The sequence below is a fragment of the Heptranchias perlo genome, chromosome 2, assembly GCF_035084215.1.
Source record: "Heptranchias perlo isolate sHepPer1 chromosome 2, sHepPer1.hap1, whole genome shotgun sequence".
NCBI classification, from domain to species: Eukaryota; Metazoa; Chordata; class Chondrichthyes; order Hexanchiformes; family Hexanchidae; genus Heptranchias; species Heptranchias perlo.
In genome coordinates this window covers 83,489,805-83,517,640 of record NC_090326.1, presented here as the reverse complement: position 1 = coordinate 83,517,640, position 27,836 = coordinate 83,489,805, and the positions used below count along the sequence as shown (strand labels likewise).

General features: G+C 40.1%; 1 protein-coding gene across 5 annotated transcripts in view; it reads left to right on the top strand.

Moving 5' to 3' along the window:
• Positions 1 to 27,836, top strand: part of LOC137340975 (aryl hydrocarbon receptor-like) — a 199,322-nt gene that overhangs the window by 163,701 nt on the left and 7,785 nt on the right. For all 5 annotated transcript variants that reach the window (XR_010966933.1, XM_068003805.1, XM_068003796.1 and 2 more), the window contains exons 5-10: positions 910 to 1,033; positions 8,581 to 8,711; positions 14,988 to 15,190; positions 19,086 to 19,195; positions 22,451 to 22,592; positions 24,957 to 26,811. Coding sequence is in view for 4 of the 5 variants with exons in the window: in XM_068003805.1 (XP_067859906.1) it covers positions 910 to 1,033; positions 8,581 to 8,711; positions 14,988 to 15,190; positions 19,086 to 19,195; positions 22,451 to 22,592; positions 24,957 to 26,811 (2,565 nt within the window). In the remaining variant the exon portion in view is untranslated. The remainder of the gene's footprint in view (positions 1 to 909; positions 1,034 to 8,580; positions 8,712 to 14,987; positions 15,191 to 19,085; positions 19,196 to 22,450; positions 22,593 to 24,956; positions 26,812 to 27,836) is intronic.

The window sequence follows — 27,836 nt, the reverse complement described above, 5'->3', positions numbered from 1 at the left end:
TTGGTCAATGGTTTATAGTTTATAACCAATTTTGGTTGAATTGGTTGGTATACCGGATGTGCAGTGAGACTCAGTGGTTTACCAATAAAATAAACCACTAAATGACAGCCACATAACTGTTTATTTTTCTCAAAGTTGTGTCATGTCGTGTGATTTATTTATACCTGATGCTCACTAATTATGAGTTGAAATCCATTTTTTTTTTTACTATTGAGACAACATAATGACTTTATTCTTTGGAGATTACCATAGTTTATTATTTCTTAATGCACCATGATGTAGAGTTGCTGTGTTATGATACGGTCACATGGCAGCTTGTGAGTTCAGTGTGGAGATAGGTTGCCTGGTATGCTCATGTGGTAGAAAATACAAAAAAAAAATCATGTTTTTTTTCTTAATGACTATCAACAATGAATGAAAGGTTTAGTAACTAAATAACTGTAGCTGATAGTAAATGATACGATGCAGGACATTTTGAAATGCTCCCTCTTTGTTATGTGTGTAATGTGTTCTGATATCTTGGAAGTCCAAGTATTAATTTTCAGAAATTATTCACCACCCATAAAACTGATATTTTGTATATGTGTGATATGAAAACTGACTAGATTGTTAAAGGAAGTGGACATAGTACAAGTGTGCACCACATAGGACAATTATGTTTTTTTTAAATCCTCTTTTAATTATGCTTTTTTTAAGAACACAATGTTAGTATATATTTTTTATATGTGAACATTATTTTTGTTTTACAGCCATTATGTACATGGATGATCCTGCTAACTTTTTGTTCACTGCATTAAAATGATTTAAAACAAGACAAATATGTGAAGTAGGAGTGGAAGGGTTTAGCTTAGCAATTATCATAAAGCTGAATTTAAATTTTAATAGAATATATTTGTTTTCTGTTCTCAGTCTGATATCATCCATCAGAGTGTTTTTGAACTGATCCACACCGAAGACAGAGCTGAATTTTGTCGACAACTTCACTGGGCTCTGAATCCAGCTTCAAACCCTGAATCTGGACAGCTAGTTCAAGGTAGTATTCCAGATTCACTTGAAAATTCTAACTAATCCAATGAACGAGCCCCCATTTTTGTGCAATGGGGAAAGCTCATCTCACTTGTTTACACTTCTACAAGACAACTACATTAAAAATAGCATTGAAATGTAACTTGTGAATGACCATAAGATGGAAAATGTGAAATGAACATGGTCTTTCTAACTGTTCTCACTTTCCAATCCTCTTACCCCAGTTTCAGAACTCTTCAATATACTGTTTCCCTGCATTTGCACTGAGGTACCAGGTAACAAAATATATGAGGGCTACTATGTAAATTTGTCAATTCTCAATTTATTTCCAGTTTTTAAACTGTATTCAACTGAGTGAGTTATATGCATTGCAACTAAAAGGTGTATGGTAATGTTAAGGAAAACTAGTCTGTGATTGAAAGCATGAAGGAAATTGTGTTAAGTGTTCAAACATTTTATTAACCATCCTCTTCTCCCACCTTCTTCCTGTAGCTGAGACTGAGAATCATTTCACAACAACAACAACTTGCATTTATATAGTGCCTTTAACATAGTAAAACGTCCCAAGGTGCCGCACAGGAGCGTTATCAAACAAAATTTGCCACCGAGCCACATAAGGCGATATTAGGACAGGTGACCAAAAGCTTGGTCAAAGAGGTAGGTTTTAAGGAGGTCTTAAAGGAGAAGAGAGAAGTGGAGAGGTTTAGGGAGGGAATTCCAGAGCTTCGGGTCTAGGCAACTGAAGGCACGGTGGCCAATGATGGAACGATTAAAACCAGGGATGCGGAAGAGGCAAAAATTGGAGGAGCACAGAGATCTCGGAGGGTTGTAGGGCTGGAGGAGGTTAGAGATAGGGAGAAGAGAGGCCATGGAGGGATTTGAAAACAAGGATTAGAATTTTAAAATCGTGGCGTTGCCGGACCGGGAGCCGATGTAGGTCAGCGAGCACAGGGGTGATGGGAGAACGGAACTTGGTGCGAGTTAGGACATGGGCAGCAGAGTTTTGGGGGCTCAAGTTTATGGAGGATGAAAGATGCGAGGCCAGCCAAGAGAGCATTGGAATAGTCGAGTCTAGAGATTGCAACGGCATGGATGAAGGTTTCATCAGCAGATGAGCTGAGGCAGGGGCGGAGACGGGCGATGTTACGGAGGTGGAAGTAAGCGGTCGTAGCACTTACACAACAGGCGCCACGTGGCCCAATTTAGCCCCCACTTTATTGTTTCACTGAAACTGCTTGTAATCTAGCATTCAGCATATAGTGATAATGATGTGAAATTCTAGGCTTGCTTCATGTAAACCAAGTCAAGTTTCTATGTTAATTTTCTACTTGGACGATGGCGGAAAACTGGTAGTATCAGATCGGCCACCTATTAAAAAACATAGAAACATAAAAAATAGGAGCAAGATTAGGCCCTTCAGGCCTGCTCCACCATTCAAAATGATCATGGCTGATCGTATAACTCAGTACCCTGTTCCCACTTTTTCCCCATATCCCTTGATCCCTTTAGCATTAAGAAATATATCTATCTCCTTCTTGAATATATCTAATGACTTGGCCTCCACTGCCTTCTGTGGTAGAGAATTCCACAGGTTCACCACCCTCTGAGTGAAGAAATTTCTCCTCATCTCTGTTCTAAATGGCATACCCCGTATCCTGAGACTGTGACCCCTGGTTCTGGACTCCCCAGTCAGTATATACCACGCCCGATTTTCCTTTTCATTGAAGTCAATGAGAATGAAAATCGGGCAGGAGTAGAACGGGCGGCCGATTCGATACCACCACCTTTCCACACCTGCTGAAGTTGAAAATTACCTCTTGTATCTCAACAGTTAACACATCCCACCAAAAGATCTCAGTTTATTGCTGAATTGTAGTTGAAAAGAATGGAAAGCCAAGGTAACTAAAAGTTTCAATTGTGGTTTGGATTAATTGTTGAAGTCCAGGCCATTTTCATGACTTTAATGTGTGATTTTATTTTGCATGATATAAAATGAGCCATTTGGCCCAACAAGCAAATTCCTCCCACAGGCCATGTATAATTTGGTCTGTCATGGACTCTACTCAAAGTATTCTCTTGACTGATGGTTCTGGAGAATTTCTCCTTTGACCCATCAAGATAAAAAAACTAAATTCCTTTATTCTTGCAACCGGCTGGCTCCTCTTCATGATTGTTGTGTTCTATGATAATTTCTGGATATAGTTACTGTTAAAACCTTGCATACAAATACACAAAAAAAGGTGGGAAGATATAAGGCCCAACAATTCCATCCCATCTAGACACAGTGCAATATACACTGTTGATGTGCCCCCGAATGATGCAATTTCCTGGGAGAGAGGAAGAAAAACCTGCACAAACTCTTAAGAAATTGCTCTCTGAATCCTTAAGGCAATCAATCAAGGCTTTGAGAGACAGCAATATCTCATAAATCCTTATAATCCCAGCTAACTAGCAGCTTATCTTCTATAACAGCAAATGTCCTCTTAAAGTTCCCTTTTAAAGAACTGTAGCCAATCCAAACCCACTGCATATTTTGGTAGTGTGTTCCAGAGACTGTGACTTTGTGAAAAGAAATACTCCACGGCACCTATTCTAACTGTTTGCCTAAATTTGATATGCATGTCTGTAGTCCTAGAATCCCTATCCATCTCAAATAACCTATCCAACCAGAATCTGTCCAATCATTTCCATCATTCATAAAACCGCAATTGTATCATATATCATATCCCCTCTAAACTTGAATTTTTCTAAAGTTAATTGCCTTGGCTCTTGGAGGCTACCCATATAACTAAAAACACTGACGATGCACATCACTTTGAGTGCCCTCTTCTGCACCTTCTCCAGAGGCTCAATATCCTTCACCATGTGTGAGGAAAACCAAAGCTGGACATGATATTCCAAGTGAGGATGTAGTAAAGCCTTACATAGCCTACATACAGTGCTCTTTGTTTATGCCCAATACAACCTAAAAACGTGTTTGCCTTCTCTGTAGCCATTTCACACTGCTTGTGGACCTTTAATGAGTTATCAATTACCGCCCCAAGTCGCTCCTTTGATGCATTACTTAGTAAAGTACGTTTTAATGTTATGAGAGAAGGTGTGCTCCTGCTTGTCTAAAATTTAACCTCTAGGAATGAGGCACTGCACATGTGCACAAAAACACTTGCACCGAGTTTCTTATCTACTGTACTCTGTGTTCCCCTGAGCATGGTGCAACTGGATGTATAACTTACAGTCGCTGGCTGCACATTGCCGTTTACAGATACTGGTTTCAGACCAGTTGGTAGTATAACAGGAGCTCTTGTATCTTTCCACTGAGGCAAATTTAAAGCAAAGCTTGTTTTGACTCTTGCAGATGGGCTAAGCACTAAATTAAGGTCAAGCAATATGCTTCCAATAATAAAATATGCAATATAGATTTAATGGAAACAGGATTTTGATCTTTGATTTGATGCAATTTGAATTCATACTTGTATGTTATCAAAGCAAGAGCACATGCTAAAACATATATTTTGGTTTCATATATACCAACGTATGCCCAATTATTAAAAATAATTGCAAAAAATTCACTTGGATCATAAATTTCATTTAAAAGCCCACTTGTACTTAGAGCTATTGGTGATCATATTTCTATAAGCATTCTGTAATCGGGTCCGTCAATGAAGTGATACTTCAAAGCTAACTTCTGCTGCAAGTCCAACCATGTTCGTTGTCAAGAGAATGTAGATTCCCTTGCCAACTGTTACTTACAATCAGTATGGTCAGTGTCATAAATATAGCCAGCAGGCACATTGAGTGTGAGCTGAACACAAGGAGACTAGCCAGAACGTGGGAAAAAAAGTCACAAAATATTCAATGGTGGTTTCCAAGGAATCGCACAATAGGGGTGCTGTCTGAAAATGAATACAAATTTCTACCTCAAGTACTTTCCCAAAATCACAACAGACTATGTATGATTTTCATACATCTATGATTTTATTAGTTGCTTGAAAAGAAGAATTTTAAAGTATGGGGAACGAGCAGGATTAGACTAGGTCACTCATGCGAAGAAAAATATTGAAGCAGATTTAATGGGCAAATGTCCTGTGTCAGTGCTCTGATATTCTATTGAAAAGATGCTAGTGAGTGCCCTTGCACTATTCTACCTATCAGTAGTGGTAAACAGCTCCTGCCAAGGTTCTTTCTTGACAAGACCAAATACAAGCTGGCCTTACTTGTGAAAGACTGTTTCCTAGGTTATGAAATTGCCACTTTTCTGACTACAAATAGTAAAGATGTTTTGCAATTCACTTTCCATTCTCTCACCATCATCCCAGTTTTAAACTTGAAAAGATAAAGTGTAGTTCCTGTAGGAAGGAAGAACTGTTTTGATGAACTTTGTTTGAATTTCACCTCCCTTGTATTCTTAAAAACAATGTCGGCGGAGGCGTAGATATTGGATCGGCCGCTACTTATACACTCCGCCCGAGTTTTCTTTCCATTGACCATTTTCACCCTGCCAAAGTTGAATTTCACACCCAATCATTACAGCTCACAATAACTAACGAATCAGTAAAGATTCGAGAAAGGGGAATTGTAAATAGTTAACATTTATAAGGAGATAGATGTCCAAAAGTAGTTATGATAAATTGCTATGACGTATGTTGTGCAGCACCTACACAAGGATGGACTGATTTAAAGTAATTCAAGGTGAGCTACATGCTTTCAACTACTGACCTCAAAAATAGAGTATTTAATGTAGCATATTATGATATTCCAATAATAGTTTAATTTCGTCTCAGAGAGTTCAGTTAATATTATTTTGGACTAGAGTGTTTGTAGACCTTTATTTTGGGATCCTTTGAATTTTGTCTTAACTCCAGAGTAAACTTGCTCATATAAATGTGCCTTTTCATAACAGCTGCTGGTTAAATTAAGCACAGATCGTAAGCTTCAAATCATGCACTACCACTTTAGAAACTGGAAGCTGATCCAATAGTTGAGCCAAGTAGATTACTTGGGCGCAACCACTTCACAGTATACTAAACACAGACAATTATGTGTGTTATCACAAATAAGATTCAAATGTCAGTGTCGTGACGATGAGCCTCATTTTTACAAAACAACATTGTTTCAAGAAAGTCTACTGATCGGGAGTGCTCATTTTCTGTTTCTGTATTCATCCTAGACCCAGCCTATTGGTCATAACACTAGAGCACACTGGGGATTGCAGTTTGAAACTTTTTTTTAAAAATTACCCTCCCATACCTAAAGATAGAACAATTTGCCACGTGAAAGAAAAGTGCAAGCACAGTATAGCTACACATGCCTGGAGAAGCAGAAATGCCAGTGCCAGCCAAATATGCACAGTCAGTGCAACAGATTTTGCTTAGAAACAAAAACAGAAAGCATTGGAAACACCCAACAGGTCAGGTAGCATGGAAAGTAAAAAGTTGACAATTTGCCACGTGAAAGAAAAGTGCAAGCACAGTATAGCTACACATGCCTGGAGAAGCAGAAATGCCAGTGCCAGCCAAATATGCACAGTCAGTGCAACAGATTTTGCTTAGAAACAAAAACAGAAAGCATTGGAAACACCCAACAGGTCAGGTAGCATGGAAAGTAAAAAGTTGACAGGCATACTGATACAATCAGAAAAGAGGGAGGAGGGAAAATATAAATATAAATAATGTGTATATATAATCTAATTCCTCTTTGTATATGTGATATATACATAGACAAAGAGAGGAATTTGTTACATCATTCTGCTCTTTTAATTTTTATGTATATTTTTCCACCTCTTTTTAAACTGTATAATGTGCCTACTTACCTCTTCCAGTCTGAGGAAGAGTTTGCAACTGAAACATTAATTGTCTGTTCTCCACAAATGCTGATTCACTTGCTGTGTTTTCAACATTTTCTGTTTTTGTTTCATTTCCAGCATCTTCAGAATTTTATTTTTTACTTTTTGCTTACATCTGCTTTGATGAACACACTTGGGCACTTCAATATTCTTTATAAAACTGAATGAATCTTTCATTCTTATGAAACTAGATGGGGAGTAAGAGGAACCTGGGCTTTCTGGCACTACTAATGCTACATTCTCTATGCAGATCTCACTTGAGTTCAATGCTTGGGTCAGTCCAAGAGTGTTTGCCAAGGAGGTCTGGTTTTCAAAATACTCTTTATTGTGTTCAGTGATAAACAGAAAAAGGTTCACTTAGGCCATCTATTCTTTTGCAAACATCTAGTTTCCCTGGACCATGGACTTTTAAACAAAGTTATACAAAGTAGGTTCATCAGAGTAACTACCACACATTACATTATTGCTTTGCAGCCATTTCTGTCTAGGATGCATATTTTCATGCAGGGATAAGAGTTATGTATTGAAAGTACTTGAGGTTCAGTGTACAAACCTGTAATTCATATTTATACGTAGTACAATTTTACATGCTCTGATTGAATTTACAAAATTCAATGGGTCATCAACCAATGTTTTGTGAAGAAGTACAAATAAAATTAAAATTAATAATGCATTCATTTGTGATACCAAGTCCTTCTCATTCTGCATTTTAAAAAATTGTCCATACTTTGTTTTGCTTTTAATTCCCCAAGTGTCAACTTGACTCAGTTGGTAGTACTCTTGCTTCTGAGGACTTAAACACATAATCTAGGCTGACACTTCAGTCAGTACTGAGGGGGTGCTGCATTGTCTGAGGTGCCGACTTTTAGATGCGACATTAAACTAAAGCCCTATCTACCTGTTCAAGTGGGCGCAAAAGACCACACAGAGCTGTTCAGTGTAATGTTTTTCACAGAAAGTGAGAAGTGAGTGCTTAGTTTACATTTGCCATACTTCAAACAGTGGCAAGTCGTAATTTTAATTTCCAGTTTGCAGAAATCTTTCTGTGCAATAACTTCACTGTATATCAAAGTAATATTGGTGCATTTTTTGCTCTGTTGTCATTAAGCTTTCAGCTCAACATCTGGCATTAATTCTGCTCCATGCTGTAACTTGTTTGCAGAGAACTTCTATTTTTAACTGTTATTCCCTGTTTTCATGAAAGCAATGTCTGTAATCTGAAATCAAGCCATTAGCTACTCTGAAGGAGATAACTAAAACAGCAGAATAACAGATACTTATGGGTGATCAAGTCAGTAATATAATTATGGTTTTTGCCATCATCTGAAGCCCCCAAGATGATACTGCATCCTTCTTACCATTCCTACATGTCTGTTTTTTTAATAATATATGCTGTGAAAGTGAAGGGAGGCTTTGTTCTGTTCTGTTCTGGCGGTGTGTTTCTTTGTTTTTTGCTGCTATTGGATGATATCCACACTGAGCGGATTATTGTCATGTGATCTCTGGGAATTTACAAAGTGATAATTCAACATTTAATCACTGGGAAAAATTATGCACTGATGACCTTGGATGGTCACAATATTATTTACATATACAAAACTTCCCTTATTCTCACCTTGTAATATTTCTATACTATGTGAAATGAACTGCATTGTTTTTCTATTTTTTCATATTCTAAATCTGTCTCTCGTGTAACATTATCTGTCATTCAGGTGAAAATGGCCTTCCGTTACCAATCACGTATTACAGTCCTGAGCAGCTTCCTCCAGAAAATTCACCATTTTTGGAAAGGAACTTTGTCTGCAGGTTAAGATGTCTCCTAGATAATTCCTCTGGATTTCTGGTAAAGTTATTTTTGACCTTGTGTTTTTGTTTAAAGTGCAGCTTTCATATGAAATTGTTTAATAATGCAACCTATCTAAACCAAGGCCACTTAGTAATTATCAATATCCGGTGTCTATTATAATTCCAATGTCCTAAGTAGTAGGCCTTATTTTGTGATACAATGTTGATAGATGCTCGGATAACTCCTAGACAGTCATGTTCCAAGCAAACATGGCTCTTGGTAGTTGATCATTTGGTAGAATTAATGTAAGTTCACAATTTAAAGCATTTTGAATTCTACAATTGAATGTTTCATTGCAGAAAGATTTTTATTATGAGGCTGAGGCGACAGATTTATGAGGAAATATATGACTTGAAGCTGGTATTCATTTCTGAATGAACATATTAGCATAAATTTTGTGATAATTTGTTTAAAAATATGTCTGTAAATGCTTCTGAATCTTTTGAAGCATACAATGTCTACTGATTCATCAAGTTAAAATCCACGTGAAACCTGTAATTTTGAGTAACTCTAAATATAAACAGCATGTGTTTTCTAGGTATCATTTCACTTGTTTAATCTACTTCACAATTAGAGCAACTTCACTAATATTTTTACACTGGAGGAGTAATTTTACAAGATCGTGCTCCAAGTGCGGAACCTTGCCCTGGGGGAGCGAAATCTCATAAAATTACCCCTTTGAAGTCAACCTTTTGAATACATGAATATTGAAGTTATCACAATGTGCACTTTTTTGCTTAAAATCCATGAAACTGTATTTCTGCATGTGGTGTAACGACAAATGACGTTGACTGTGACCATGGTGAGTTATCTCTCCTTGTAGTCCTCTTCGACCTCTCTCCAGCCTTTGACGCAGTCGACCATACCACTCTGTTTCAATGCCTTCTGTTGCCCAGCTCAGTGGGACTACCTACAATTGGTTCCACTCTTACCTATCCGATCATAGCCAGAGTATTTCTACCAATGTCTTCTCTTCCCACCTCACATTATTGCCTCCAGAGACCCCCAAGGATCTATCCTTGGTCTCCTGTTCTTCTTCTACATGTTGCCCCTTGGCACCCCATCCACAGACGTGAGGTCAGCTTCCACATATACGCTGATGACACCAAGCTCTACACCTCCATCGCCTCTTTCTCAACCACTCCACTGCCTCTGTACTGTCAGACTGCTTGTCCGACATACATTCTTGGATGAGGTGCAAAATTCCTTCCGTCTTCAGCCCCAACCACAAACTCCATACCCTTACCACTGACTCCATCCCCCTCCCCACCCAGTGTCTCTGACTGAACCAGACTGTTTGCAATCTCAGTGTCCTATCTGACCCCAAGCTGAGCTTCCAACCCCGTATCCTTTCCATCACAAAGACTGACTATTTCCACCTCCATAACATCGCCCATCTCTGCCCCTGCCCTGGCCCATCTGCCTCTGAAACTCTAATCCGTGCCTTTGTCACCTTCAGACTCGACTATTTCAATGCTCATTTGGTTAACCTCCTATCCTCCCCCCGATATACTTCAGCTCATGCAAAACCCTGCTACCCGTGTGCTGTCCCACACCAAGTCCCGCTCGTCCATTACCCCTGTTTCCACAGACTACATTGGCTCCCAGTTCCCCAATGCCTCAAATGTAAAAAATCTCATCCTCGGGTTTGAATTTCTTCACAGCCTCACTCCTTCCTAGCCCTGTAACCTCCTCCAGCCCTATAAACCACCTCACCTTGAACTTCCCTGACTCTGGCCTCTTATGCATTCCCTCTCACTTCAGCCCACCATTGGCAGCTGTACTTCAGCCACTTAGATCCCACTTCGTAAAATTCTCTCCCTAAGCCTCTGCACCTCCCTCTCCTTCTAAAACCCTCCTTAAAACCCAACTCTTTGACCACGCTTTCAGTCACTCCTCCTAATATCTCCTTTACCTCATTGTCCATTTTTTTTCTGTGATGCACCATGGGGTGTTTTTCTACATTAATGGATCTATGCAAGTTGCTAGAGCTGAATGCCAAAAAGTAGAATTAGAAATGTACAGAACCTACAGAAGAATGCTGACAACGAAGGGGTAAAATGATTCTGTTTGCGGTAACACGTGTTAAGTGTATGTTATGTAGTAATTTGTTGTGTTAGCATTAACCGAGCAGTAGTATATTTTTCCCTACGCTCTTAAACTGATTCATTGACAGGAGGAAGTTTAACCTTTAAGATCCAGACTACATTATTGGGTTTTTGACACATTAATTTGATTACTCTTTTAAAGAGCCGGCACAGGCACAATGGGCTATATGGCCTCCTTCTGTGCTGTATCATTCTATGATTCTAAGGTAAACATGCAAATATATATCTGCTTGTCTTCCAGACCATATTGTTTTAATAAAATAAGCTGTTATACGGATGGCATTAGGGCAATAGAGAGAGCTGAAGGCACTGTGAACGACAACTCAACTATTTGAGTCCACAATAGAAAGTGCTTGCATTTATAAAGTGCCTTTAACATAGAAAATGTTGTAAGGCATTTTACAAAGAATAAGTAAATAGATAAAGGAGACAGCAGAACATCAAGCCACTGAAAGCTTGGTCGAAGAAATGGATTTTAAGAAAGTCTTTAAAAACAAAGAAAGATGTAGAGAGGTGTAGAATCTGCAACTGTAGCGAACCCAGTTTGTAGCTTGATACACAAGGAGAGGTGTTCCTTAGGTAAATCATTCATGTTCATAAGCTGTGCGCTGTTTCATAGCTGGCTCCATGAGGGTAGAATCATGAAATAACTGATGCCTATACTGATGCTGTGCCTCTGCTCAGTAGTAGCCAGCCTCCTTCAGCTTCTGTCTGCCCTTCTACACTCGTATGATTCATCTTGTAATGCCACATTAAAATCTGTAAAGCTTTGGAATGCCTGAATTTGGGCTAGAATCTGCACCTGAGGATGATACTAAGTGGTATCATTAGGCTTATTAGTGAGAGGGTATAGTTTGCTGTTCCTAATCACATCTATAACAAGAAAAAGGCATGTTGGTGTGTAGATGGTCTATAGCACACAGTCACTGCTTTACATTTGCTGAAAGATATTTGCACAGAGAAGGTATACAACAATTATACAGGTCTGGAGAATACTACTTTCTGCCAGCTTGTGCATCATCCATGCCATGTATAGGTTCCCAGTTGATGACTTCCATGCCCCCATCTTTGAAGTGAGTTTTGGACTGCTGAGTTCCTCTACTTATTTCCATTCTGAAAAAAATGTTCTGTAAGGAGAAGATAAATGTGCATTGAATGAGCAAATATCTCATGCTGTGTATTTTAGGCAGTAGCACAATTTTGTGGTCTTGTGCATCAGCATTTTGTATTTTTATTTCAGATTTCCAGCCTTTGTATTCTTTAGATGTCCATTTACAGTGCCCCGTAGAATGCATTTTTCCAATTATATGGATGTTGGACTAAACAACCATCATTACCAGGTTCATGCCTTACTCCTTTCTTAAATTTTGGAGCTATGTTTGCCATCTCTAGTCCTCCAGTACTGTTGAAGTATTAATGGAGCTCTGAAAAATATCAACCAAGGCATCACTAATTCCTACATTAATTCCAGGGCGTATCCCACTAGGTCCAGGCGTGTTCTGGATATTTAATTTTTTTAGTTTTTTCTATAACATTCTTTATTAACTTCTGTATGTGTTATGGATTGCTTTGCCCCATTTATTATGACTGCAATTTGTCTAAAATCCTCCTTTGGGAAGACTGATGTGAAGAAACCATTCAATATATCCGCCACATCCTCTTCATCTATATATTTACTTTAAGACCCTCCTTAAAACCCACCTGTTTGACCAAGTTTTCAGCCACCCCAACCAAATATTTCTTTGTTTGACTTGGCATCCATTTTTTGATTATGCCTCTTGTTAGCAGTTTGGGACATTTTTCTACATTAAAGGCGTTATATTAATGAAAGTTGTTGGTGTGCAATTTCTGATGTTCACCGCAATCCCACTGCAGCCTAAATAAGCCAGCAGGTAATGCATCCCAATATAACCTATTTACTGAATACATCACATGACTCATACAAGATATTCTGCACCTTACCAATGCTGAAATGTATAGGTCTCATATATACATTTGTCATACTATTTACCAACATTTTACAAAACTTGGTTAAGATATAAAAAACACTTACTCCCTGTGATGCATTTATGGTACTTGTTGAAGCTGTTATTGGTGTAGTACTGCCAAAGGATGTTGTTTTTCCAAGTCTCCGATGACTAGCACTTGAATAGATGGTCATTCTCCATGGTCTGTGTTTGGCCGACATCAGTCACAGTGTCTGATGACTGCATTAAGTCACTCATAAACAATGTACTCTGGCCCTGGCACAAACATCAGCCCCCCTCAGTGACACAAAAATAAAATCATCCAAAATGGTGGTTCATTATGTTTTATTTAATGACTTAAAGGAAATACTTTTTTCATGCTTCACAATTGTAAATTTTCCATCTGGTTGTCACTGACACTCTGGTTATTCTAATTGCACACGGGCAGGTGAAAGCTACAGCTCCCATGGTGCACCTCTCTCTTATGTGAAGTAGCTAGAAATTCCCAACACTTAAGGCCCAGCTAAAATTCCTAACTCAGACCTATGTGGAGGAATGTGCAGGCATTCCTAACATGAAATGACCAATATTACAGGTACATCTAATGTACACATTATAAACATTCTTTAAGCTGTATACCTGTGACTTGAATGAAGAAGGATAATGGTGGCTGACAAAATTGTTGGTGCAGTTTGACTAGCTAGTTTTGTGGAAGTTGCTGGTTAGTGAATGGTAGTTTTCAGAAAAAAAATGAGGTTTATTTTGCTTGATTTTCTCTTGGTTTCTTGTTCCTCTTTGGTACATTTTGCTATTTTTGATTTGTTGGCCACAGCATTTGATAGCAATAACTGGTTATTTTGTCTATGGAGGTGTGGTGCATTTGAAAGGTTTGTTACTATGATCACAAAATAGATGCAAAGCTTTCACGTATGTGTGTGTGTGTGTGTGTGTGTGTGTGTGTGTGTGAATGATCTACATCCAGCAGCGCTCCAGTTTTGTTACTGTATGACATGTCAAATTATGGGTATTTTTAAAAAATGTATATGCCTCACTGGCTAAGGACTGCAGTAGCATTTATGCATCAAACAGTAGTCCAATTATGTAAGAGGTTCTAGTCATCCGCCTCTGCTATGCAGAAGCTATTTGATAATGACGAAAAATATTTTTCTAACATGATAGGAATTTGGATTTTTGGTTAACTTTTTCTCTCGTATAGCATTTTATGATTGAAAAGTCATGATGATTTCCAATCTAGCAACTTTCCTTTTCTGTATCAATTTGAACGATCTATAACTCAAAAAAGCTAATAATTTCAATGAGAGAGCTTATCTGAAACTCTAACCTGAGCATTCTTCAGGTGGCTAGTAACTTTATTGCAATGACATAGGCCATTAAAGATGTAGGTAGCTGTCCAGCAATAAGCTGTACATTTTTGGATTTGTAGCAGCTGCATTCTCACCCAGGGCTGTTGTTGCTGAATGGCCTAAAACTTCCAGTGCTGTGAGTAATGTAATACCAGTGCATGAAAAGTAGTTCCTGCATTTCAATCACTAAATGACTTAAATAATAATTCAACTGTTGGAATGTGCCATCAGTACAGTAATTGTTATATATACCATAAGTGCACATGTGGAGCTCTTTTCATGGATACATTAAAATTGGTGGTGTGCTTTTTAAAAAAAACAGTTAGATGATTTTTGTTCTAATAAAATGTGATTAGTGTTTTATTGGAACAAAGTGTTCAGATTTTTAGGTTTGTGTAGCTTTACTTTCTGATGTGTGGTATCACAATTTTTCTGTAAGTGTTTGCAGCTGTTGTAGAGTTGAAAATATATGAATACTTTGAAATCTATTAAAGCCTTCACTAATGATTGAGATTCATTTTTGGTGCTGGCAAATTTGGGCCAATAATTATGGAGTGTTCTCTGATCCCACCACTACAATTTATGGCATCACTTAAAGAAATTAATTTTTCAGTTAAAATTACATATTGAAACCATTTTACCAATTCATAGTTTACGATGCAGTGCCCTTTACACTAACCTTTACATAGACTGACCTGCTATTGAATACTAACACATGTTCTGGTCCTGCACTTTGGATTCTTAAGCTCCTGATTCACTTTCATCAGTTACAACCAGCATTATCAGTATTGTGTTAAAGTTGTAATAACTAATTTCTAAATGTGTTCTTTCAAGGCTATGAATTTCCAAGGCCGACTCAAGTTTCTTTATGAGCAGAACAAGAAGGGAAAAGATGGCTCATTTATCCCTCCACAGCTGGCTCTGTTTGCAATAGCAACGCCACTGCAGCCTCCGTCCATCTTGGAGATCCGAACCAAAAATTTCATGTTCAGAACCAAGCACAAATTAGACTTCACACCAATGGGCTGCGATGCCAAGTGAGTGATATTATTTGCTTAAACTTTCGGAAGGTTTTATTTTATATAAAACTATATTAGTAACTATTTAAACTTAGAAACTTATTTAGGCAAGTTAAATAAATGGGATCTTAAATGGCAGATATTAGTCAACATGCAAAATGCTTATGGGACCAGGAAACGTGAGGCATGCCCATTGTAAGTAACAACAGAAAAAGGACTTGGGTAGTCATTAAGCAGCCACTAAAGGTTCACAAACAATGTGAGATAGATACAGGGAAAAAAATGTATTGCTAGGTCACAATAGAGATACAGATTAGGAAGGTTATTCAGTCTATTTTAGCTCATCCGTTCAGAAAGACACTACACCTGCCAATCGCAGCATCCAGCTTTTAAGAAATTCCACTTTCTTACCTGGCAGTCAATTTCATGTGTAGATTACTCTGTGTGTGATGATAAAGTACAAAACTAAAAGTACTGTGCTTGGGTTATGTACATCTATGATTCATTTGCATTTGGAATATTACTCCTTCAGGATGTAAGATTATGGGCTGCACACCCACAGTTTCTAGACATGTGCTCCATTTGAGGTTCTCATAATGATAAAAGGATCTGATGTAGTAGGTTTAAAAGAGCTATTAAAATGAATAATGACAGTGACCCAAGGGCACCATGTAGGCAAGATGTTAAATGACAGGCAGTATTTGGTTTCTCGGCAAGCCCTTTGGGACAGGTGACTGATGAATGTGGCAAGTTTGGGTACACTACAGCCCTTTTTGGGGGAAAAAAAAGTTTTGATACATTTGAGGTAGGAGGGTATTAGAATATATTGGGGATGTGTGGATTAGTTAAATTCATCCAGTGATGCATAATGGGTAACCAATCTCCCGAAGTGCATCCAACACCACCAAAAACAAATTGACTGGTCATTCATTTCATTGCTGTTTGTGGAATCCTGCTGTGCACAAAAAGACTGTTGCATTTCCCTACCTAAATCACTATACTTCAAAGTAATTAATTACGTGAAACATTTTGAGCCGCTTCAGAGGAGTAATAAGGTGCAATATAAATTCAAATTCTTTCTCTTTATTGCTTATTCTTTCTCTCTCACACACAGTTTTCTTTACTCTCTTTCTGCCTCTCACTTTCTCCTTTTCTATTTTTTCTTTCTTTCTTTCTCTCTCCTTTCGCTCACTATATTTTTCTATTCCTTGCTGTATTCTTTTTCTTTTTCTGAAGCAATGGAATTATCTTACAGCTCTAAATCATTCTTTCCTCAGGATCACTGAACTCTGGAACACTTGACACCGTCTTTTCTTCCTCTCACCATCTTCAGACATTTAGAACCCAAATTTGGCATTTTGTAATCTCCACTTCCTGATTTTCACTTGGCTTCTCCCTTACTCTTTGGTGGTGCCTGCACTTTCTGTTCGACACCTTCCAATCAGACTTCCAGTCCACCCACAACACTGAGAATATGCTGGTCAAAGTTACCACTGACATACTGTGTGACTACGACCATGGTTCACTGTCCCTCCTTGTCCACTTTGACCTCTACATTGCCTTTGATACAGTTAACTCCTTCACCCTTCTTAAGCACCTCCATGGCTCTGTTATTATCTATTGGTTCCACTCCTACCTGTTCTGTCATAAAGAAAGAAGGAGTTCCCCCTCTTCATCATCTACATGCTGCCCTGCAGTGATGACATTCATAGGCATGGGATCAACTTCCATATGAATGTGACATCCTACTGTACTTCTGCTCCACCTCCTTTGACCCTCGTGACCACCCCTGTGCTTTCAGGCTGCCTGCCTGCCTGACATTGGATCTCGGATGATACAAAATTTCCCTAACTAAGAATCAGGAAGACCAAAGCCATCATTTTTAGCCCCTGCAAAAAACTCCATTCCCTTGCCCTTGACACTCCATCCCTCTCCCTGTCCACTCTGGTACTGTTGTCCCACCTTACAATAAGTCCTCGCTCACCTACATTGGTTCCTTCTCCCCCAACATGTTGAAATTAAGCTTCTCATTCTCAATTTCAAATCCCTCCACGGCATTGCCTCAAGCAATATCCCTTCCCTTAACCCTGAACTCTGGCCCTTTGGGCATTCCTTTTCCCTTTTCTTCTCTCTTTCCCCCCCCCCCCCCACCTTACACTAGATCCTTGAGCTGTTTTGGCCCTACTCTATAGAAACACCTCTCCCATCTAAATCCTTTCACTTCTCTTCTGAAAAGCTTCACTGATCCTAACTTTCCCACTGTGGCTCGGCCTCTGTTCCTTTTTATTTTTCTCTCTAGAGTACCTTGGGGAATTTTTCTACATTAAAGGTACGATACAAATTGCTATTGCTTTCTTTATCCTCCTCCTCCACTTGGAGCAGCTAACTGTCTTTTTGGTGTATGAAAAATAAATAGACATGATACAGGTCACTTATAGGCTTGGATTTTGTGCTGAGCGGCGAAACTTATCCACAAACTATCCACGGGCTTTTGGATGCCAACTTCCTGCAATGGGGAGCAACATTCTCTCTTGGGCATCTGTTAGCTGTGTGAGCGGGGCAAGGAACTGTGTATCCCCTTAACCAATCAGATTAAAGAATCATTAACAAGCAGCGCAGACATAGAACCAGGAGGTGTTAGTTAGAATAGTAAATTCAATGTAAAATCAGTTACAGAAAGTGAAATAAAGAGAGGGTAAGAAATATTGAATTCAAAGACAGATAAAAGAGACAAAGGAAAAAGTAAACAATTTTTTTTTCCTTTTTTAAATGTCCAACAGCAATTAAATTTTGAAGGAATGAGACTCCACACTTGTTAAAGTAAATTTTCAGTGCCAGAGAGGTTGTTTGGCAGTCATTAAGACTTACCACACCATTAAAATCTTGGTTAGACTTAAAAAAAAAAACAGACGTACCTTTTTCTGGCGAAAATAATTTGTTTCCAGCTGGACAGTGCAGCAACTTTGCGCCATTTGACTGGTGAGTCAGCAGGCGAGCTGACCATCCCACGCAGTTTTTGGAGGAGAAAAGTATCTGGTAGAGCGATTTCCACGTTAGTTGTGCATGTGCGCTCGCTGGAAGTTGCTCTTCCGTTTGCCCTGAAAGAATGGTGAGCCCTGTTAGGATCAGAGCAAATTCCGGGCCAGTATGTTTAATAGTTGTGTTATGCATATTTTGAATTACATTTCACTGAACTTCAATCTTTCCAAGTAGACCCAGGTATTGGAAGAGCAATTCATTCCAAAAATATAATGGAATGTCTATAGTAGAACAGTTAAAATATTATGCAGTATAACGCACCTATTCAATGTTTTGTTAAATTTCAAGAATACTTTAAGCAAGAATGCTTATTGTTCTGTATGTTCTATGACCGAAAGAGCCAATGTAATTTGGAGGGGTACAAGGGTCTCTTTCATTAGTGGAATAAACATTGCAACAGGGTTCAATGCAGTATCCTGTTTGTTCCATTTAGGTGTTTAAATTTTCTGTTTCATTTAAATTTTGAATCAGTGCGGATTAGGTCTGTTCTTGCCTTTCATAGCATGGCACACCATGAAGTAGTGTAGCTAGTAGGTGTGAGTTGCTATGTTGACAGCTGATACTCAGTGCTGAGTGTGCAGCTGTTTGAATCTAACTTCTGGTGGCTTATATTCCATTTGGGCTGTTACCTCACATGCAATAAATTCCATATCTCTCATATGTTGGAAAATTACTCTTTATACACATAGTGATATTTTACAAATGTATGATCTATTGAGTACAACAATAAGTTTATCCTCTATGAATTCTGAAGAAAAAAACCATTTCATACTTAATATAATTTAAAAAATTTTAAAGAAATTTACAGGATTTTGTGCTTGCAAATCTGGTTTACAAGTGTGCTTAGAGAAATCACTGCTTTGTTTTGCTGCAGAGGGATGATTGTCCTAGGTTACACAGAGGCTGAATTATGCATGCGAGGAAGTGGCTATCAGTTTATTCATGCAGCAGACATGATGTATTGTGCAGAAAACCATGTCCGAAGTAAGTACAGCTTTCAATTTTGCGCCAATGCACTTTTTTGTTTTCATCCCCAGTTTGTCTATGATTGTCATTTTATTTGAAATCCAGTCACACAGTGGAATTCTATAATCATCAATAGTAGATTTTTACTGTTCACATGAATAAAACTTACCGAAATTCACATAGTACAATATATTCAGCAAACTTTCCTATGTTTACTCTATCAAAGTAGCAGTTATAGACTCAGTATAGAATTACAGAATAGAAAATTATGTCCTGTTAGTTAATACTACTTGTGACAATGTAGCAACTCTTCCTCTTCCCCCACACCCCACATACGGGGCTCGATTTTGGCGTAGGGTTTCCGGCGGGTTTCCAGCGGGGGGGCCCGGAAAATCCCGATATCCGGTCACGTGACCGGATCGCGACGAAATCCCGGCCACTTCCGGGTACCGCGCTGACGTGCGGGGCTGCGCGCGCAAGCCCCGCTGGTGAGAATCCCGCAGGCAATTAAAGCCAGCGGGGTTCCACTTGAGAGTACTTACCTTGCTTGTTGAGGTCAGTTAATGAGCTGAATCAGCTGTCAAAAGAGGAAGTGTGGGATTTTAGGTTCAAGGCAGTGAGCTTCACACACTGGGGGAAACAGTCTCTCTCCAACCAGGCGTGTTGCAGCCAGCAGCCTGTGGCAGGTGCCAAGGTGCACTCCACGGGGGACAGCCCTCACCCACGCAGGAGGCCACCGCGTCACATAGGGCAACCCCTGCCCCCCACCACCCCCCGCCAAGCCAGAGGACAGACCGACACGAAACCGCAGCCCCAGTCCGAGGAACCACCCACCTACCCTGCACAACCCCTCAGACCAACACCTGCCAGATGGGTGGTGTGTGGACACCCTCGGAGGACGAAGAGCATGACCAGCCCCAGCAGCCTCGCAGTCCACGCCGTCCGCCGCAGAGACGTGGATCCCCCCAACACGGTGTTGTTGCACGCCCACCTGCACAGCAGGAGGGAGGGCTACCGCAGAGAGAGACGCATCGCAGAGGGCACTACCCTCGCCACAGGGTCCACAGACCAAGGCGCAGCTCCCCGGACCTCTCCGAGCAGCAGTGCACAGGGAGGCGCAGATTCGCTCGACATGTAGTTGTGGAGATCTGCAGGCTCTTTCATGCCGAGCTGCTCCTGGCTGGCCCCAGCACCAACTGCTTACCTGTCGCTGTCAAAGTCACCACTGCCCTCCACACCTTCTCCTCCGCATCCTTCCAGGGTGCAGCCGGCTACACCGCCGATGTCTCTCAGTCTTCTGCGCGGACGAGCCCTGCAAATACACCTGCACCTACTCTGCAGTAACACGATGGGTGGCATCAGTGATGGGTCCTCATAGTGATACCCAGGAGCGGGCATTATTGGACACAACGGACAGGATTCGCGGAGACATGGCAGTGGTGGTGTCAATATAATGTGTGCTGTTTGTTGCTCTGAAATTCAATATAGGTAACACCCATGACAAACCCTCAGACACCCTTGTGCACCCCGTTCATGCTCATGACACGTTTGCCTTACGCTGCCTACTGCACATATGTGATGCATGCCCTGTGGCTGCAGCACAGGTGGTGGCAGGTTGAGTGAGGCTGGCCGTGAGGGAGATGCACGAGAGGGTGAGTATGGGATGGAGCAATGAGATTGTATGAGGATTGGGTTGCGTGTTAGTGGCAGGATGAGTACTGGCGAGGTGAGTAGGTGGAGGTAAGATGAGGATGGGGTTTGAGTGGGTATGAAGGGTGATATTACAGAATAGTGTTGGCGGTGCCGAAGGAGATGTGGGGTGGGGGCAGTGTTGTGGCAGACGGAGTGTAGGGGAAAGACTTCGTGTTCTCACTGCGGCTGACCTACTGAGGTCATTGCAGCGCCTCCTGCACTGTAAGCAGGTGGGCCATATGTTGGTGGCGCAGGTAACCCCCTCTGCCACCTCGAGCCAGGCCTTCTTGGTGGCAGAGGCAGGCCGCTTCCTCCCGCCCGCCGGGTGGAAGATCTGTGTCCTCCCCCTCCTCCTCACCCCATCTGATGATACCTGGGGTGAGGCATCATTAAACTGGGAGCAGCCTTCCCCCTGGGCTGCTCCATGCTGCAATTTGTTCCATTGGTTGCAGCATCTGTCAGTGGAGGACTGCCCCTTTAACTAGAGAGCCTCCAGCTGACAGATCGTACTGTGCATGCGCAGCCCGCCCGACGCGCAGACCAGCAGCGTGGACCCCGGAGGAGCAGGTAATTGATTCCTATTAGTGGGTTGCCTGCTACGATCGCGCGGGCAACCCACTAATTTCGCCGAGCGTGTTGACCACGCTCCCGGAGGACCACCCGCTGGGAACCCGCAGGCCTGCTAAATTCGAGCCCATAATGTTTCCCTTTAAGAGATATTCAGAAACCATCTTACGATAATGATTGAACTATAGAGATTATGTTTTATCATAATAATTGACACCACAGAAGTTTAGAATAATCAAGGCTACGGAAGTTCAAAACTTCGTTCTTCTACGGAGGAGATTTTTCACTTCATGAGTTGATAGATCCTACAAAGTACAAAATCACATTGGGTGCACAAAAAGCATCAGATATGAGCAAGGCATGTTGAGGGAGCAATAGTCAATGGGTCCAATGCTGGCTAGGATAAATACATTAGATTACACACGTTCAGCATCAAGCTGTTTCTCATACCTGCTCTTTATTCCAGTTATGCGCTATCTGAGGAATGGAATTTCCAAAGGCTAGTAACAATTTAGAAAACCCTAAACTTTTTTTAGCGCTATTATAGTACCAGCAGCTGAAGTCATCTTCACAACCAAACTTGAATTACTTCTCTAAAGTGGCTCTAGATAATTTCTAGAAGCGAATGATTTTCTTTGTAAATTTCAGATCATTCAAATGGACTGGGTAAGTAAAGTAAAGTATAGCTTTGTCATCAGTTATCAGAATTAAGTGTACAGGAGTTTTTAATTTATATGATGTTGACAGACAATAAAGGAATGCAGAGTGCACGTTATGATGGGGAAGCCATATTGTTGAATTATTAGGTGGGAAAGTGTTAGTTGTTCTTTGTTATTATGTGCACTAAATGGCATGTCACAATTTTATTTGTAGTTGACTCACTCACCACCTCAAAATTCTGGAATGCACTTGAAGTAGCCAGAGGAATTACTAAAACACAATTTCAACGTACAGAGATTATTAGTAACGTTGATCATTCAATAACTTTTTTTCCCTGTGGTTTCTACATTTTAGTGATGAAGACAGGAGAAAGTGGAATAACAGTTTTCAGGCTTTTGACCAAAGAAAATGGGTGGACTTGGGTGCAAGCAAATGCACGATTAGGATATAAGAATGGGAAGCCAGATTATATTATAGCCACGCAAAGACCCCTTACGTAAGTACCGAAAGAGATTCGTATCGAAACCCAGCCTTATGTTAAGCTTTTGATGATGAAGCAAATTACTAAATGGGGCTTCAATGTAACTTTATCATCTTTTTAGGTGGGGAAGAAACTTATCTAAATGCCCTTGCGACTTGTGTTTAATTTTAGTTTGATTTAATGCTGATTGCTTTATCATTTTGCTTCCACGTGAAATAGGAACTTTTATCATCCAATAAGGGAAATATCTCGAGCACTGTCCCTTTTAATAACACTGTGTATCTCAAGCAGTTGATCTTCCCTCCCTCTGTCCTAAATAAATCTTTGATATAGGCCATTAAATTCTTTTTCTCCATCACTGGTGATAATTCACTGTTCTCTAATGTTAAGAAAAATTTGTTCTGCTGTTTTAGTTGATTAGTATATTTCAACAGATTTCTTCCCTAAATTCTAAAACCATTTCTGCATTCAAAGATTGAAAAATGTTTCTTTTTATTTACTTTTGGATTATGTTTTATCCTTCTCAAGCTGAGGAATGCTAGTGCTGGTAACATTCTTATATTCCAGACACCCAGAGTCAGCACCAATTACTTTTCCAGGTCAGGTGTGACACAGTCAGCTACAGAGTAAAACTTCATTTTATTCTGCCCTAATCTCCAAGCATTCCCTGCTGCAACAGACTTATATTTTTCATTTTCCACAATAGCTGAGGGACTGTTTTATTTTATGGAACACGCCCATGAGGAACTGGGTAAGGCTACCCAGGCTCAGTTCACATGGGACTTTTCCAGTCTAAAAAGTAACACTTTCATCTAGTCAGTATAGGATGGATTCAAACCCAGATCCCAGGGTATTGAATCCCTCCCAAGTTGGTTTCACTTTCATTGATGCCATTTTGGATCAAGTTCACCCTTGGAGCGCATTTTTAATATTAGCCATAGAGATTTGCTTTGATGGGCGGAGGATAATGGTAAAGGAATTCCTGAGTGTTCGACACCTTTATGGCCAGGAGAAGGCATCTGGACACTTGTGGAGCTTTCACATTCTCCTGCAATATTGGTTGTAAGTCTGTTAAGTGGTTGAGCTCTGGTTGAATAATCAGAAAATCTTTGGCCGCGGATTTCTGCTTCTGCCTTTATCACTGCGATTTCGGTCAATTAATTTTAATGGGCGGAAAATTGCGGGCTGGTAATCACAGAAGTACTAAGCGTGGCCTATGTCTTTACCAAGTATGACCTTTTTCAGTATCTGAAACATCGGCCTCTGATTCATCTTCATCAGATTGAGCACTTTCTCCCATTAAATCCTTTTGCTCTCTATGCAAGAGCAAATGCCCCTTTAGGGATTTCTTGAATTGTTTTCATGGACTTGTCAGCTATTCAGAGCTTATCCCAGCACGTGGCTAGCTTTGTACGATGGCCACCATAACAAATCTTCCAGTTGTAGCATCAGCCCAGGTTCTACTGAACCACTCAGCTTTCCTCCCAGACTTGTTGCCAGAAGAAGCTAGATCAACTTCTTCATCACCTGTCATCTGTAGGTGGTGGTTACTTCCTTAGCTGCAAGCGGATTGCTTTACCTTCTCAAAGGAGAAGGGGGGAAAGTTTGCCACTGAAGACTTCCTGAAGCAAAGGCAATTTACCCTAGAATTTATTTTCTGAACACTTGTTGCATACTTATTTGATGAATACAATGCACAAAATTGACTTCTGAGTCCTGCATTGTTCTACCAGGAAGGATTCTGTTATGGAGCTGGTGGATGTTTGTGCTAATATGCCTTTTCCATAGTTTTATTTATGGAAGAGCATCAAGGTCATTTGAAAAACATTTTGCAAGCTGCTTGCATACCTTCAACACCAGATAGGGTCTACTTAGCAACATCCCATACCCAATTTGCCTATGGTGAATCCAGTTTTTTTTAAATTGGGTTATCCCCCATTCAGTTTAAAGCTTCAGTTCCCTTGGAGAAGTAATCCAAATAACTGAACTCACAAAAATGAAAATAATAAGCCTCAAGGCATGCTACAGATGAGGATAGCCTTTTATCAGGCCTATTGGGTAAAATATAAATTTAATCAAGTTACCGAAAGTGAAGATGCCATAGCAAACTCTCCTGTAATTATCTTTTAAGTGATTTCCTCTCTTCCCTCTTCTGTTCCATTTGGATGATAGTTTTAATTTGCATATGGAATTTAAACTTCATTTTAAAACTGAGGAACCCTGAAACCCAGTAGGTAATCTAATATTTTTGACATTTAAATTGACTCTTTTCTAACTTAATACTTTCTTGAGAGCTTCATTATTAAAACTGAGATATGTTTGAGTTCTTGGATACACCATAGATGTTTGTAACAAAAGTGAATTTTTGTTCCTATTCAGAGAAGAAGAAGGGGAAGAGAATTTACAAAAACGAGCCTTACAGTTGCCTTTTAATTTTGCAACTGGGGAGGCGCTGCTATATGAAGGAAATTGTTCAATGCTTGGATTATTGGATCCTACAAATAATAAAATCAAAGGAAATGTTGGAAAATCAGAAGCGGTCAAAGTATCATCAAGTGGGCAGGAATCAATAGATCCAAACTCCCTTCTTGGTGCCATGTTAAGCCAGGATAGATCAGTGTACGTATGTGCCCCTTCACAACATCAGAAGCTCAGCTTTGAAAAGGCCTTTTTTAATGAGAACAAAGATGTAGAATTAAGTGATGTATTTCCTAGTGATTGGGAAGAGGTTCTATTCAATGAAGATAACAGTATTGAGAAGATGGAACATACCAACTGCATTCAGGAACAAAAGCCTTTCCCTGCTTCTGAAGAAAATACAGACTTTTTGGCAAATAACATTGGCAGTGAGCTTTATAACACTATGAAAAACCTCGATATAGGGCTGGAAGACTTTGATCTCATATGCCAGGATGAGACATTCCTGAGAGTTCATTGGGATGAGACTGGAGATATAAATAATATTGCCCTGAATGAGGAAATTCTAATGTATATCCAGGAATCACTGAAAAAGAGGTCAGATTGCATGTATTCAAGCTGCATGCAGCAGAAACCACTTACTTCTAGCTCAAGTTGCATGATGCAGCAGCAACCTCCGACACAACACTTTCAGCAGCAGCATCATCAACCTCCAACACAACACTTTCAGCAGCAGCAACAACCTCCGACACAACAATTTCAGCAGCAGCAACAACCTCCGACACAACACTTTCAGCAGCAGCAGCAACAACCTCCAACACAACACTTTCAGCAGCAGCAGCAGCATCAACCTCTGACACGACACTTTCAGCAGCAGCAACAACCTCCAACACAACACTTTCAGCAGCAGCAACAACTTCCAACACAACACTTTCAGCAGCAGCAGCAACAACTTCCAACACAACACTTTCAGCAGCAGCAACAACCTCCAACACAACACTTTCAGCAGCAGCAACAACCTCCAACACAACACTTTCAGCAGCAACAACAACCTCCAACACAACACTTTCAGCAGCAACAACAACCTCCAACACAACACTTTCAGCAGCAACAACAACCTCCAACACAACACTTTCAGCAGCAGCAACAACTTCCAACACAACACTTTCAGCAGCAACAACAACCTCCAACACAACACTTTCAGCAGCAACAACTTCCAACACAACACTTTCAGCAGCAACAACAACCTCCGACGCAACATTATGAGCAACAGCAGCAACAATCTCCAATGCAATATTATCAGAAACAGCAAAAGCAGCTTTGCCAGAAAATGAAACATATGAAAGTCAATGAACTGTTCACAAAGTGGAACTCTGGCAATGAAAGACTTGCCAACTGTCAGGAGAAGCAGTTTGGTCTCTCTGGCTTAGACAGCACAGCACCAGGGTTCCAGTACAAATCTGAACTTATTGCTACCCCTTCAACTTGTCAGAAAGACTTTCTGTTGAACCAGCAGGCAGCTGCTGTCCCAACCCAGCCTTCTAACTTCATCCAAACAGATATGCCAGTAGGTGGCTTTCATACACAGAACTATACCACAGTTAGTGGCTTGGAAGATTTCCTGGACTGTGTACAGCAACGTTCAGAAATTCAGGATTGCAATGCAGTAAACCCATCAATGGATTTAATTACACCACAGGCATGTTACACAGGTGCCATGTCAATGATCCCATGTCCAACAGAAAACGACTTGTCCTGTATGGATACTGTGCAGTTCAATCCTACAAACTCAGGTCAACAGCCATTTTTAGCCAAGGTAAATATTCTTTTCTTTTAATTCATTCTCAGAATGTGCTCGTCGCTGGCAAGGCTAACATTTATTGCCTAACCCTAGTTGCTCTGAGAAGGTGGTGGAACTGAGTTGCTTGCAAGGCCACTTCAGAGGGCACTTCATAGTCAAGTCCATTGGCACGAGATTCAAGTCACACATAGGCCAGACCAGGCAAGGACAGTAGGTTTCCTTCCCTAAAGGACATTGGTGAACTAATTAAGTTTTTCTGACAATCCGATAACATCGTGGTCATTTTTTTATCAGTACCAGCCTTTATATTTTCAGATTTTTTTTAAATTGAATTCAAATTCTCAAACTGCCATGGTGGGATTTGAACTCGCATTCTCTGATTTGTTAATCCAGGTGTCTGGATTACCAGTCAAGTAACATAACCACTACATTACTGTATTAAAGCCTTAAATATTAAGCATCTTAATTTTAGTGTTAAAATTACCTTGTAACAAAGGTTTAATAATCAGTATTTTATATTATTGAGAACTATTAGCATTTTTATATTTCATAACCATTATAAATGTAAGTCTTACTTTTTTTAGCTCCTTTCATGACCTCAGGATGTCCCAAAGCACTTTACAGGCAATGAAGTACTTTTGAAGTGTAGTCACTGTTATAATGTAGAAAATTCTTGGAGAGTGTATGTATATTAAAAGTATTGCACCTACTGTGCACTTTCTGTTTGTTGCACTTTTACTATCAACTAAAAATTTAAAGAAAAGAAAAAAGAAAGAACCTGCATTTATAAGTCAGCAGAACACCCCTTGCTCTTCCTCGAATACTTTCACATCCACTTGAGTGGACAGATGGTTTAACGTCTCATCCAAAAGACACAATCTCTGACAGTACAGCACTCCCTCAGAATGTCAGCCGAGATTATGTGCTTAAGTCTTGAGTGGAGCATGAACCCACGACCTCTGACTCAGGTGAGAGTGCTATCGCTGAGTCCAGGTTGACACCCAAATAAGACCTATTACTTTTTTTAATTTCAAAAAGCT